General features: G+C 30.9%; 2 protein-coding genes across 3 annotated transcripts; one reads left to right on the forward strand and one right to left on the reverse strand.

Annotated features, from left to right (window-relative positions):
• The first annotated feature begins 6,293 nt into the window (after window positions 1–6,293).
• LOC101500575 (probable receptor-like protein kinase At1g80640) lies at window positions 6,294–9,600 on the forward strand. Its single transcript, XM_004486568.4, has 10 exons — window positions 6,294–6,698; window positions 7,017–7,187; window positions 7,539–7,786; window positions 7,871–8,003; window positions 8,107–8,170; window positions 8,414–8,510; window positions 8,597–8,696; window positions 8,822–8,940; window positions 9,102–9,191; window positions 9,282–9,600. The coding sequence occupies exons 1-10, from the start codon at window positions 6,611–6,613 to the stop codon at window positions 9,432–9,434; spliced, it is 1,263 nt and encodes a 420-aa protein (XP_004486625.1). The 5' UTR covers window positions 6,294–6,610; the 3' UTR covers window positions 9,435–9,600.
• Window positions 9,601–10,598: 998 nt separating this feature from the next.
• On the reverse strand, window positions 10,599–13,186 carry LOC101500260 (ribonuclease 3-like protein 1). 2 transcript variants are annotated; one of them, XM_073367554.1, is made up of 5 exons: window positions 12,957–13,186; window positions 12,631–12,811; window positions 12,418–12,529; window positions 11,427–11,866; window positions 10,599–11,167 (listed from the first exon to the last, which is right to left on the reverse strand). In XM_073367554.1, exons 1-4 carry the CDS (start codon window positions 13,023–13,025, stop codon window positions 11,701–11,703), a joined length of 528 nt encoding a protein of 175 aa, XP_073223655.1. In that variant the 5' UTR covers window positions 13,026–13,186; the 3' UTR covers window positions 10,599–11,167; window positions 11,427–11,700. The 2 variants fall into 2 exon arrangements, with proteins under 2 accessions (XP_073223655.1, XP_004486624.1); XM_004486567.4 differs by having other exon boundaries at window positions 12,637–12,811; window positions 12,957–13,183.
• Between the last annotated feature and the right edge of the window lie 299 nt (window positions 13,187–13,485).

Below are 13,485 nucleotides of genomic sequence, written 5' to 3' on the forward strand. Positions count from 1 at the left end.
AAAGAGTGACTAGTCTCACATTTTGTATGAGAATATTATTTTTTATTGGACTAAATTTCTCTAATATAGAGATAACTCAAAAAATGCATTGGAAATATTTGGATTTAAATAAATATTTAACTCTATTGCTTCTCTTTATAAGACTTTTAAAATAAAATAATATTACTAATAAGTATTTTCATAGCATTCTCTTCAAAATTCTCTTTCAACTTTAATATTTAATGTGTTTAAATAAATGTGTGCAAATGTACTTTTGTATTTTTGTTTAATTAATGTTCATGCTACTATTTTCTTAAAAAAAAGTGCAGTGAAATGATTTCATATTCAGTAACCCAAAAACCTTTTGCCTTCCTCTTCTTTGGTTTTCTACTTTACTGGTAGCATTCTATGCAATATCAAAGAACATTCAAATTAGGAATGTAGTAGAAGTGTAAATAGTAAATACGCATTTCTAAGCAAGAGGTACATAGATGATTTGTTTTAGAAGTTACTTCAAAATAGTACTTAACTAACAAGTCATAAAACAAAGTGAATAACTCAATTGGGAAGCAACGGTGGTGGTGGTGCTGAAAGATACCACGGTATAGGATCTGTAGCAGGAGGCGGTGTAATATACCATGGTATAGGATCTGGCGGCGGAGGCGGTGGTGCTGTAATATACCACGGTATAGGATCTGGAGGTGGTGGTGCTGTAATATACCATGGTATAGGGTCAGGAGGAGGTGGTGGTGGTGGAATTGAAAAATACCATGGTATAGGATCAGGAGGAGGCGGCGGTGGTGATGATGATAACCACCATGGAGATGGTGGTGGAGATGGAAGTAACGGCGGAGGGATAACTAGTGGGGGCGTAGGAGGAGAGTAATGAAATGGGGGTGGAGAATATGGCACGAAAGGTGTTTGATGAAATGGGTTATTTGGTGAAGGATATGTAGGGAAAGGCCATTGTCCACAAGTTCCATAAAGATATAAGTAAAATGGGTCGCACTTTAATCTTTTTCTTCTCCCATTTCCTCTTGCTCTTCTCAATTTTTCTTCTTCTTCTTCTTTGCCTTGGCGTCTATATTGGTCATGATCAAGCCTTCTACTTTCACTAAGAGAGTACTGTAACAGCAAAACAAGTGTTAGCAGAGTTACAAGTACTATGTTTTCTTTCATTTCTTAGATTCTTAGATTGCTGTCTATTTCTCATGTGCTCATTTTGTATCTACTTAATTTATCTTATCAACCAAAAAGGGGTCTATATATAATGTACACACATGCTTTTCTTATATTTTTTTCAACTATGCTGAAATAGTCGATTAGATTAATAAAATCCCATTATAAATACCCTTACAAAATTTAAATGGATTAATTGCTATTTAGGGGCACTACATATTTATAAGAAGAAAATGTCAATTTTATCTTGGTTTTCAAAACACTCAAAATTTTGGGACAATTAAAAATGCTTAACACTCAATGTTTTGTAATGGAATGCCTATATATATTTTGAGATAAAAAGATTAATTACACTTAACGCATTTTTTTTAATAAATACAAAATTAAACAATTTTATTTTATCTATCATTGAGATAAAGAAAATAATAATACATGTGTTTTGTTACAAATAAGTCACTTATTATGGAAAAAAGAAGAATAATAAAAGTTGTCTTACTTTTTTTTGGTACAAATTACTTTTACATATTTAGTCTTATAATTATTAATTATAAGAGAAGAAAAATAATTATTGATATTATACGAGAAGGAAAAGAATTTACATTTTTCAATGAATAAAAGTATTTTTAATAAAAAATCATGGATGTATATAAAATTTAAAAAAAATCGTGTATTACATTAAGAGAAAAAAATTGTAAAAAAAAAAGGACAAAAAAAGGTGTAGTGTATCCATTTGTCTACGTGCAATTTAGATTGTATTTGAATTGATAGTATAAGAAGAAATTTAAACGATTGAATTTGAATCTTCTTTAATTGAATATCAATCTCAATTGCTTGATGAAATAAAATTATATTTCTTTGTTTAGATTTATAGAATGATAATAAATTGAGAAAAATATAATAGAAATATATTTTATCGTATTCAATTATTTACGTTCACTTTTATTCTCTTTCAATTTAAGAGAAATGATATATAATTCCTTTTTACTTGAATTTTTAATCTTTTAAATATTTATTCTATCTCAGAACATGTAAATAATAGAGTAGATATTTTAGTCTATTCTGGTGCACTAAATTCCGAATATTTTAAAACATGCAAGCACATCCTTAAAAACGCTGTAAATTAAATGGATTAGTAACTGCCATCAACCAACTACCACTATCAAGTTGGAGTTGTTGAGTGCTGAGAAGAACAATTACTGTAGCTTGCAGCTAGGTGGTGGTGTATTAATAGACTCCTAGTTGTACGTGCCAATTTTACAATAAAGTTGACTCTTTCACCATTTCTATGACTCAAATATGCAATATGCAAGCAACTGTACTGCACCATTAATTAATTTCAGCTCAAATATGCAAAATGTGTCTACAAATAATCACTTTAATTTTAATTTTTATAATAGGATTTTCTTTCTTGGCATAGTGGGCCGATGCTAGAGCCCACTTAGGAGTTGGGTGAATGCTAGGTGGGTAGGTCTCTACTCTTCTCATACGAGCCCAATTGTAAATCGAACCCTTAACCTTATTCTACTATATTACCCTTTACAATTTCAAACATACCGTTATTGCTAACCGTTATTGCTAACAAGTTTGAGGATTTGTCCGCAATATATTGTGATCAAAACTTGAGAGTATTTAATGTTTGCAGAGTGAATGAATTAGATTCTTTTGTTTGTTTGTTTATTTTCTTCTTCTTGTATAGCTGACTTCTCTATACGGTTTTCTCTTTTTTGTGTCACATCCCTCAACTATTTGAAAGTGGAATTTGTTGTCTTTCTTCACTTATTCTATTCTTATCTAGTAGGGGTGGGCAAAGTTCAGTTCTGAACTAGAACCGTTTGAAAATTGAACCGAATTGGTTTTTAGTTTGAAAAAACCGAACCAAACCAGTTTTTAGTTCAAAGAACCGAACTGAACCGGTTTATAAAAGTGGTGAACCGGTTTATTATTTTGAACCGAACCAAACTGGTTTAACTTAATTTTTTTGTTCATATAGGCCAAAATTTACATAATTACCCCTAATTACTTCTAAAAAAATAAATTCAGTTCAAGTTTTTTTAAATAAAAACTGGTTTGGTTCGGGTTTTTAACAAAAACCGGTTCGATTCGGTTTTTTCGAACTTAAAACTGATTCTGTTCTAGTTTTAAAAAATTAGTTCGAAAACAATTCGGTTCTTAAACCAGTTCAGTTCAAAACCAGTTCGGTTCGGTTCGGTTTGGCAGTTTGGTTCAGTTTTTGGTTTTTTTGAACACCCCTACTATCTAGTACTTTGACTAAATCTTATTACTTCAAACTCAATTTCACTCTCTTGGATTGAGTTCAATAAATACCAAATTGAACTAACTTCTAACTTCATTTCAGCTTTAGTAAATTAGCCCAAAATCAAAATAATTTGTAACAGTCATAGTCTATAGTTCCTCAAACATGAGGTTTGTAACAATGAAATGCTTAAGAATCACAAATATCCAAGTATATCAATCTAAACTTTATCTAAGCTATTTGACAAAATTCTATCACCTGCCCTTGATCTTCTCACTTATCACAAATTATTAACAATAGAAATAACGATTAGCTATTATTAAACAATAATCAATCCATTTATAATATATTAAAACAAACTTTCAATTTTGTTTGTTGACAACTCATCCTTTCGCATGCCACGTAATACTAATTCAGCCAACTACTTATATTCCTATGTGTCTCTTAGAATCACTTTCTCTATTTCTTTTTAAACTTTTGTGGAGAATATACATTAAATTCAAAGTTTTGTACACAATATTAAATTTACATAATCATAATTTATATTTAAGTTGTCTTGTAATTTATCCATCCAAAAACGTTTTTGCCTTCACGCTTCTTCAATTGTTCATTGACTTCTAATTTATCCATTCAAAGTGTATGCTTCCTCAATTCTAAGCTCGTCAATAAAAAAGTGAGATTGTGTAACCTCTTTGGTGATTTTCTCAACTAGGTCAAAACTTATGTTTTAACAGGTTAGATTTAGACTTTTCCTCTTTTATTTATTTTATTTATTTATCTATGTTTTTCAGCTCTAATCTAATACGGTTAACTCAATTTATTATGATTTAGATATTTTTTCATTACTTTGTATCTTAAATTTTTCTATGTTTTCAATATATTTAGTCTTGGTATATTTTAACTTTTGGATACAAATCCTTTACTTTTCTATAACTATATTCTTTTGGACCAGTTGAACGCATTCAAATTCTTAAATAACAAAATAATTTTTCTTAATTGAATTTTGACATTTTAAATTCCTTTGTTCTTTTAAATTTTTAGATCAACTATATATAATAGATATAGACAAGTACTCTAGTTCACTTTAGCCAATAGTTTACAATGTCAATAAGCATAACAAATTTGTTCTATTAGCAAGCACTAACCCAGCGGCATCAAGAACATGGTTTCACACAGTTTCGTTCACAGTTCACACTAATAACTCGCCTCTTATTAGTTATCAATGTATATATCTACAATGAACATTATTTTAAAACAATTTAAAATGTATAGAAAAAAATGTATCAATTTTAATAATTTTAACATAACTTATATACTTTAATAAAAATAGAATCTACGCTAATCAATTATATGATTTATCACTTAAATATTGGTTAATACTTTATGTCCATGGAGCATAAGGTGTCAGCTAAATGACACAAATTTAATATTGTAGATACAATTTAAATTTAACTCCAAACAGTTATAAGATATTATTAATTCTACTTTGATTAATAATAATTTTTTCATCTCTAAAAAAATTATAAATTTTTATGATTAAACTTTTACAAAATATTATTTTTATTATATTTAAAAAAAAATAAAAATACTAATTTAATTACACACTCTATAATTTTTTCTATTTTATTTGCTCTTTTTATAACCTTAAAAATTAACAAAATTAGTATATTAAAAAAGTTTAAAATGATTTTGTCATCTATTTTAGTCCTTCAAAGTTTAATCTATTTTTTACGCAGTATATACCAATTTTTTTAATTTTTTGAAAAATAGACTATGAACCAGAAATACTACTACCGGATATAAATTAATCACTTGATTAGCATAATCATTTTTTGTTGAGATTGATTAACATAAGCATACATCCCCAGTCCCACAGAAAAAAAATCATAAGCATTTCTGACCTAACCTGTGTGTGTACAACGGCGCAAATTGAACCTCCACCTGCCACTTTGTTATTTTGTCCACAAGTTTATATTACTATTTTCTTATTAGTTTTTATTTATTTTTCTCCTTTTGATTTTGTGGTGTACTTATTATGTGTATAACTATTCACGTGAGATTTGTGATTTTTGTCACGCGTCCCATAAAGTTTATCCAACCTTATCATCCTAGTTCATAGACAAACAAAAAGTAATTACTACTAGTATCATACAATATTGCATGACTATAGTTATGACCAATATTGAGCTGGATTGTTTAGTGAAAATTAAAGGAGACATTGCGACAATCTAATGTAAACACATGCTGTCCGGTCACCTACATGGACTACATGCCAACCTCTTTTTTAATGTTAGCTAAATCATCAAATGGCCATAATTTGCACAATTATTTTCTCAACATAAGTTGAGGTTTCAACTTCTTAAAGTAATAATATAAGTCACTAAGATGATAAAAGATACATTCAAATAATAATTAAGTAAAATTAAAAAAATAAATATATTTGATATCAAATGACAAGTGTCATTTATGAATATGAATCTTCTACAATAGTTATATAATATTGCTGTAATAGAGGATTCAAATAGGTCATTTATCAACCACCAATTTGACAAGCAAAGAGAGTGAGATGACAAGTCTCTATTAGTAGTATTTGAAAAGAAGAAGAGGTAAAAATCTAAATGCGCAGCTTAATGTTTCATTTCACAAATAGAGTTGGAAAAGGAAAAGGGCAAAGCACATTAAAGTTGTTGGTGTGGTATATGAATGAATGAATGATGATGACCCACATCAACATGGTGTGCACTCACAACTACTTTTGAACTCTCTCTTACCTTTCCACAACTGCCACGTGTCTTTTTAGTTCAATATTGCCCATTTCTCTTCTTCTTTATTTCCTTCAAAATAAAATATATAAAAAAAATACGTGAATCAAATGTCGAGAACAAAGTGTAAATAAATAAAAATGTATATATGCAAATTATATTTGTCTAAATACATATACTTTTTTTTTGTTTATATTTTATCAAAGAGAGTGTATTACACTATGAATGAATGAGTGAACCAACTTATGATAGTTGATCAATCATGCAATCAAATTGATTATTAAAAAAGTGCTTTCTCGGTTTCTCTGAAAGAAGAGTCTTTGTCCATTTCTGCATATAGAATCACTGCCAAAAATCGATTCAAAATTGAACAACAAAAACACAAAAGAAAGAAGCTTCTCTACTACACAAGTTATTCCATTACTCCCTTAACAAAATGAATCTTCTAGTTTTGTTCTTCATTCCCATTACCATTTCTCTTTTCTCAACAATTCTTCATGCAAATGCTCAAGCTGAATCTCCAGGTAATTGTGAAGTTTCGGTTGAGTCCATGGAAAATCATGAACTAGTCTTAAATTCTGATCATACAAGCTTGTTTCCTCGATTGTGCTTATTTAATATTTTCTCAGTAACAAAATATCAGCAAGACTTTTTGTTTATGTTTTATTATGGGAGTAATATTAACATGTTACTTTTTGACTTTGAAGATCTCACAACTTATATATATATATACATAGATGAAATTTCATGTCTATCAGCATTTTATTTTATGTGAATTCATTTATAGCTTGATTTAGAATATGCTGTTTAATGTGCTGTTTTATTGTCTTCTAATGTTGCAGGAAATCAGGTGGTTAAAATAGTGCACCACCAGAATTTGAATAAGCCGATTCTTGTAGCACTAATTGCTTGTTCTGCTCTTCTTGCTGGAATCTTCATGTTCTTAATTTATATCTTTTTCCGTCGACATAAAAACTTAACAACCTCCACAAGTAAAAGTCATGGAACAATAGGTATGGTGTTCATTTTCACTTTTGAAACTTATATTTGTTTCTTTTGTTGTTTTGTTGAATCACCTGTTAATACTTGAAATTGTAGGTGTTAGTTAATTTTAGTCTCTAGAAGTTACGAAATTTTAAAACGATTCTTTGAAATTAAAAATCATTGATTACATTAGTCTTTATGTGTTGGTTAATTTAGTCCTTAAAAGTCTACTATGATAGAAGATGTTCAATTTCTATGATTATTTTGAATTTTTGTCAAGTGTGTTACAATTTACACTTATAACTTTATAGACTGAATCGGTGATTCACGAGCCGAGGTGATGCATGTACATATCATTCATTTGTTTTTTGAACTTGTAGAGGCTGCAAAAGGGGAAAAGGAAACATTAAGCTCTGTTAATGCTAAACTTAACTACTCAAGAATGGCTGATAAGAAGAGTGCAATTGCTATTTTCGACTTTCAGTTGTTAGAGGCAGCAACAAACAACTTTTCCACAAATAATATTATGGGAGAGAGTGGTTCTAGAATTGTTTACAGAGCTCGTTTCGATGAACATTTTCAGGCTGCTGTGAAAAAAGCTGACAGTGATGCTGATAGAGAATTTGAGGTGATGATCCTTCATATTAGATTTGATTCAATGTGTATTTCCTAGCATACTGAATTTGCCTTTAGTTATGGCACTGAATTGCAGAATGAAGTGAGTATGTTGAGCAAGATAAGGCATCAGAATATCATAAAACTCCTAGGCTATTGTATTCATGGCGAATCGAGGTTTCTTGTTTATGAATTCATGGAGTGTGGTTCTTTGGAAACTCAATTGCATGGTACATTTTTATTTTTATTAATGTTCATTCAGAAAATAGTGAAAAATATCTCATTTTGGGAATTTAGTCATTATAAGTTTTTCATTGGTGTTAACAATTGTAGGGCCTACTCATGGATCATCTTTAACTTGGTATATCCGGTTAAGAATTGCAATTGATGTTGCTAGGTGAGTTTGTGACTCTAATAGTGCTAAAGTAAAAAGTGAAACTATTTTACACATGCATCCAATTGTAGAAATATTTTAAGAACTAACATAACAAAGTGACAATACAATGTGATTTGATTGGATGCATGTGTAAAAAAGATCTATACCGTGACCACATAAAAAAATAATCTTATGTAAAAGCTAATTAATACTATTATACCCCTAGTCTCATCTATGAATACTCATACATATTTCATCTGCCAGAGCATTAGAATATCTCCACGAGCACTCTAATCCTCCTGTGGTTCATAGAGACTTAAAATCTTCCAATGTTCTTCTGGATTCTGACTTTAATGTCAAGGTTAGACAGTACAATGACATATTAAGATTACATGTTTTCAATTAGTACTTGTTATATTTACATTTATACTGAGTTTTGTGATTCAGCTATCAAATTTTGGACTTGCTGTAGCTTCTGGCGTGCAACACAAGAACATGAAGATGTCAGGAACTTTGGGATATGTGGCACCTGAGTACATATCACATGGTAAATAATATTATTAGTTGTTCTATTGTGATTATGCTAAATATTGATTGGTGTATGAGATTATTATATTTAGTAGTTCTTTATCCTCAAAATAAAATATAACAATGGTTGGTAAGTTTTTTCAGGTAAACTAACTGATAAGAGCGATGTGTATGCTTTTGGGGTTGTCCTTTTAGAACTTCTCACCGGAAGAAAACCTATGGAGAACATGTCCTCAGACCAATATCAATCTCTGGTTTCATGGGTATGTATTAGTGCATTTTTTACTTTAGGCCACGCTGAACTCACTCACGGATAAAAAAAAATGTGGCCTAAAATTAGAATAGGCAATATCTTTATGTGCATTGACAATAATATGCATATTTCCTTCACTTGATGGTAAAGACTTTGAAATTCAATATGCAGGCCATGCCTCAGCTAACTGATAGATCAAAGCTTCCAAGTATTCTAGATCCTGTTATCCAAAACACAATGGATTTGAAGCATTTATATCAGGTTGATTGGATAGAAGCACTATAATATTCACATGTTTTAATGCTTAGTTAAAAATGCTAGCACTTATTAATTCATCTTAACATTCTATAGGTTGCTGCAGTGGCTGTGTTATGTGTGCAAGCAGAACCAAGTTATAGGCCACTTATAACAGATGTTCTGCACTCTCTCATTCCTTTGGTACCCTTAGAACTTGGAAGATCACTCAGAGTTACAGAACCAATCAGCTCAGAGAATTTACAATGATTTTAGAAAACGGTGTTTTCTACTCTAGTATATTATTTGAGCACATTTCTTAACCATTTTTTATTTCACAGAGGAATATCCAATTGTAGCCATCCTTATGTTCCTTTTATATTATATGTAATGTAACTAAGCATGAATTAATTCAATTTTTGTTGTTGTTGTTGTAGTTCATGGTAGTATTACCATCTTTACAAGCTATGAGGGCAATCTGACAGTATTAGATTTGTCTAGCTAAAAGATGCTTTGTCCAACGGTTAATAATTAAAACATTAATCTTAAAAAGAGAATATTGCCAACTATTACTAAACAACAAGAATGGATTAGAAAAGAGAGAAATATTGTCCAGACTTTGGTTTTTGAAGTATCAGACGAATTTCTTGAGGTTCACGATTAGGAATGTTGACTGTCATTAAAAAAACCCAGATTCCTTATTGTAGGTTTGGTTTCCACGGATGAAAACCAAAAAAACTACTAGTACCTTGTGAAGAATCTCGTAGTCTTTCCTAGTCATCAATTTCAAGGAAATTTTTTGTTAAATTTTTTTTATATGAATTACTAGTAATTAGGATAGTTGTGATACTATTTTGGCTAAAATGTATATTTGAAAGAGATTTTCTGGATTGATAATGAAAATCAAGTTTTAGTCTCCTCCATCAAATAATGCCTATTTTGATACTATATTTTAAATACTAACTTTCTCTTAGTCTCATTATTTCTTCTAAGATAATGTTATGTTTTGAGAAAATTATTATATATTAGTTTACTGAATACTATTAGCCAAAAAAATGTTTATTGATTACTATGATAAATTGATGAGTAACCAATATGAGGAATATGATGAGGTCCAGGTAGCTAGTCAAATTTTTGAGAAAACCTAAGTAGTCCTCTACACACAACTATGAAACTAATCCCTTGAGATTGTTGAGATCTATTTAAGAGACTAAACTCTCCCTAACATATTTTTTTTATATGAACCGGTCAGAGATCAAATCTCAACTAAATAATTAAGGGACCTCAAATATCTACCACTTGTGTCACACAATATTGGGAGCTAGTCAATTTGAACAAAGGAGAGGGGCATCTAGTATGAAACTTTTACATACGGTGAAAAAAATGCTTAAGAGACAAATGCATAACAGTAAATGAAAACAAGAGAAAAACATGCAAACAAATCCTATCTACTATGCCACCATGTGAAACAAATGTTACGATATTATCAATGAATGATATCAGTAACAGCCAAGACCAAGAAGAGTATATTTTATGATGACAAAGTAAACCACATATCTTATAATTTTGTTTTATTCGGTTGAGCTTGATGAGCTACTTATATTCTTCAAATCTTCCCAATGAGGTTAAGAAGCTTGCTCCCACTTTAACCTCTTCCTCAGAGAAGCCATGCCATCCTCAAGCTGGATTTGTACTAATAATTCAAAGACCATGCTTCTCCGAATTGTCTATCCTGGCGGTCGGGTTGAGCTCCATGACAGACCTGTGACTGCAGCTGAGATTATGTGCCGCAACCCGAGATGCTGTGTTGCGCATCCGTTCATATTCCAACAACCATGGGCAATTGTTGAACCAGACACCATGCTCATGCTCGGACAAAAGTTCTATATAGTACCGATAAGCACAATAAGAAAGCTTCAAGGTCTTTCTCCGAGGAACTCTCCTTCTCCTGCTCGTGAAATTACAATCGGTTCTTTACTTGATGAGACTAGAAACACACCAACCTGCAAAGCGAAGGAAGATGACAGTATGATCTCTACTTGTTGTATCTTCAGGAAGAAAAGTATGAGAAAGAAATCTAATAATTACAAGCAACATTCAGAAATCGGATCGAATGTCAGAAATCAAAGTATAGATGTTAATGAAAGAAGTGGTGGCTTTTCGTATGATAATTTCTTTGCGCGCCTATTTAATGGAGGTGTGAATAAAGGAAATGAAAGTGATGCAACAAAGGAAACAAGAGCATCATCAAGCAGCACTGACCGTCGGGATAGCAGTACACTAAACAGGAAGAGGAAAACAGATTTGGCAGCAAAAAGAGGGTCTCCTAAGAGAGCATGGTCTTCTGAGTACTGGCAACCGAGTCTAGAGAGCATCACCGAAGAATGAAATAACTTTGTGGCAGTGGTGGCCTTGGCTGTTGATGATATACGATACTTCCTCGGGTTTTTTATATAAGCAAAAAGGTATATTATTTAGTCCAACGTATGTACCTTTTTGGTTATATAAAAAACTGTAATAGTAATTTGTAATTTATTTATTTCTTCTTCGTAACAAAACCTATATGCTTTAAGTACCACAATGCACCCTCAGCTGCGTCGTCTGCTGCCATTTTCTTTTTTTGATGAGGAGCACCATAGACCTCTATAATGTTTTTAGATGCTTCGCCTTTCTCTATATCCATAGTAACCTTGAAGGTGAACCTGTGAAAAACATGAATTAGTCACTGAGAACAACAAAAGGATAAGTTATGACCGAATTTACTAAGTTTCATTATGAATGAATAAAAAAAGGGCAACAAACTATAATAGTAATGTCATGCATTTACTAACAACATAAAAGCAGTTTGTTTCAAGTTTTTTCAAATCTTAGACGATTTTCAGATGAGAAATCGAACTACTTTCATGGCAATAAATGACTATATTAAGACAAATATTGCAAGAGTCCCCAATGCGTAGCGAAAGAGGTTCAAACCCTGACTACTAATATCACATACTAACAACTAACATTTGCTTTTCGGAAAAAAAGGACAAATATTGCAACAGATTTAGCTTCATACCAACATACAATGGAATAATCATGTGAGCAAGAATGAACAAAAACAAATCTACAAGATGTTTGCATCTTCTAAAAACTTGTAAACCTAAGCTATGAGATGTTTATATGTGACATCTAGATTTAAAATGTCCAACTGAGAAACTAACATACAAAATGTGACATATTTATCTTTGGATTCATTTGCATGGTAACTTACATTCTGAGATGAGATGGTCCTTCCTCTTTACAACATTCAAATACAGGAGGCTTCAAATGCTTAGCAGCACAGATCTCATACAACTTTGACCTACCACAACCTTTCTTCATATCTAATAATAATAATATCAAACTAATTATGTTTCTAACTTCTTATAAAATAAATATTTTAAGAAAGAAAAAAAAATTAACATTATTTTGGAAAGATAGGTACTTTTACCTTCTTCATCTGGAGTAGGAGTGTTCCCTAAAGTCTCAGTCTTTTTAGATTTGTCTTCAACAGCAACAACAATGTCTTTCAAAGTTGGATTTTGAACAATGCTTTCAACAGAATCAACCAACTTCATTCGCTGATTGGATTTGGGCTTTGCCATTTTAGAATTGTTTGGCTTACCCTGCAAATGAATGAAGATAATTAATAAATAAGGCTTTGAATTGAACTCATTAAATAAAATAAAATAAAAAGCAAATTTTGCATATACCCAATTATCTTTTTTTGGAAGGAAAAAATAATAACTAATTTATTATTATTATTATTACCTTGAAGGAGGAGTTGGGGTCGATTGGAGGAAGGTGTTTGAGATTAATGGCAACTTTGTTCTTGTCCATTTTATTTTTCTTGGTTGTATTGTAAAATAAAATTGCAGATGGAAAAAACACTAAGGAAGGAGATTCGTGTTTGTTTCTACTAAATATGATTTTGAGTGGACGTACAAAAGTGTGAGTGTTGAGCTGAGAGAAAGAAAGTGTGACTGTGTTGATTTCTCATATTAATTTGGGAACAAAAGTGTCACGTAATCGTAATTCTTCAACCTGGCTAGCTTGGACCACACAACTATAACTTATAAGTGGTCCCCTATCAAAGGCAATCTAACTATATAAAAATAATAATAAAATATTCAATTTTTTAGACTATAGTCTTAATTAAGATTATATTTTAACTAAAGACTACTGGTAACAAATATTGCAGGTGGCTATATTCAGGAAAAAACAAATATTGCAGGTGGGTATCATGTGGAGAGTGAAGATTTACATATTACTTTTGTCATTGTGGTGCTCGATAGTATCT

This window comes from Cicer arietinum, chromosome 1 (assembly GCF_000331145.2).
Source record: "Cicer arietinum cultivar CDC Frontier isolate Library 1 chromosome 1, Cicar.CDCFrontier_v2.0, whole genome shotgun sequence".
In the NCBI taxonomy this organism is placed as follows: Eukaryota; Viridiplantae; Streptophyta; class Magnoliopsida; order Fabales; family Fabaceae; genus Cicer; species Cicer arietinum.

Bases quoted from the DNA above. Each gene is read 5' to 3' on its own strand.
- LOC101500260 (XM_073367554.1), bottom strand. From the start codon at position 13,025: ATGGACAAGAACAAAGTTGCCATTAATCTCAAACACCTTCCTCCAATC. The intron at 12,530-12,630 runs GTACCTATCTTT...TATTATTATTAG, and splicing joins TCCAGATGAAGAAGGTAAAA to ATATGAAGAAAGGTTGTGGT. The intron at 11,867-12,417 runs GTAAGTTACCAT...TGTTTTTCACAG, and splicing joins GGACCATCTCATCTCAGAAT to GTTCACCTTCAAGGTTACTA.
- LOC101500575 (XM_004486568.4), top strand. From the start codon at position 6,611: ATGAATCTTCTAGTTTTGTTCTTCATTCCCATTACCATTTCTCTTTTC. The intron at 7,188-7,538 runs GTATGGTGTTCA...TTGAACTTGTAG, and splicing joins TAAAAGTCATGGAACAATAG to AGGCTGCAAAAGGGGAAAAG. The intron at 8,004-8,106 runs GTACATTTTTAT...TAACAATTGTAG, and splicing joins TTTGGAAACTCAATTGCATG to GGCCTACTCATGGATCATCT.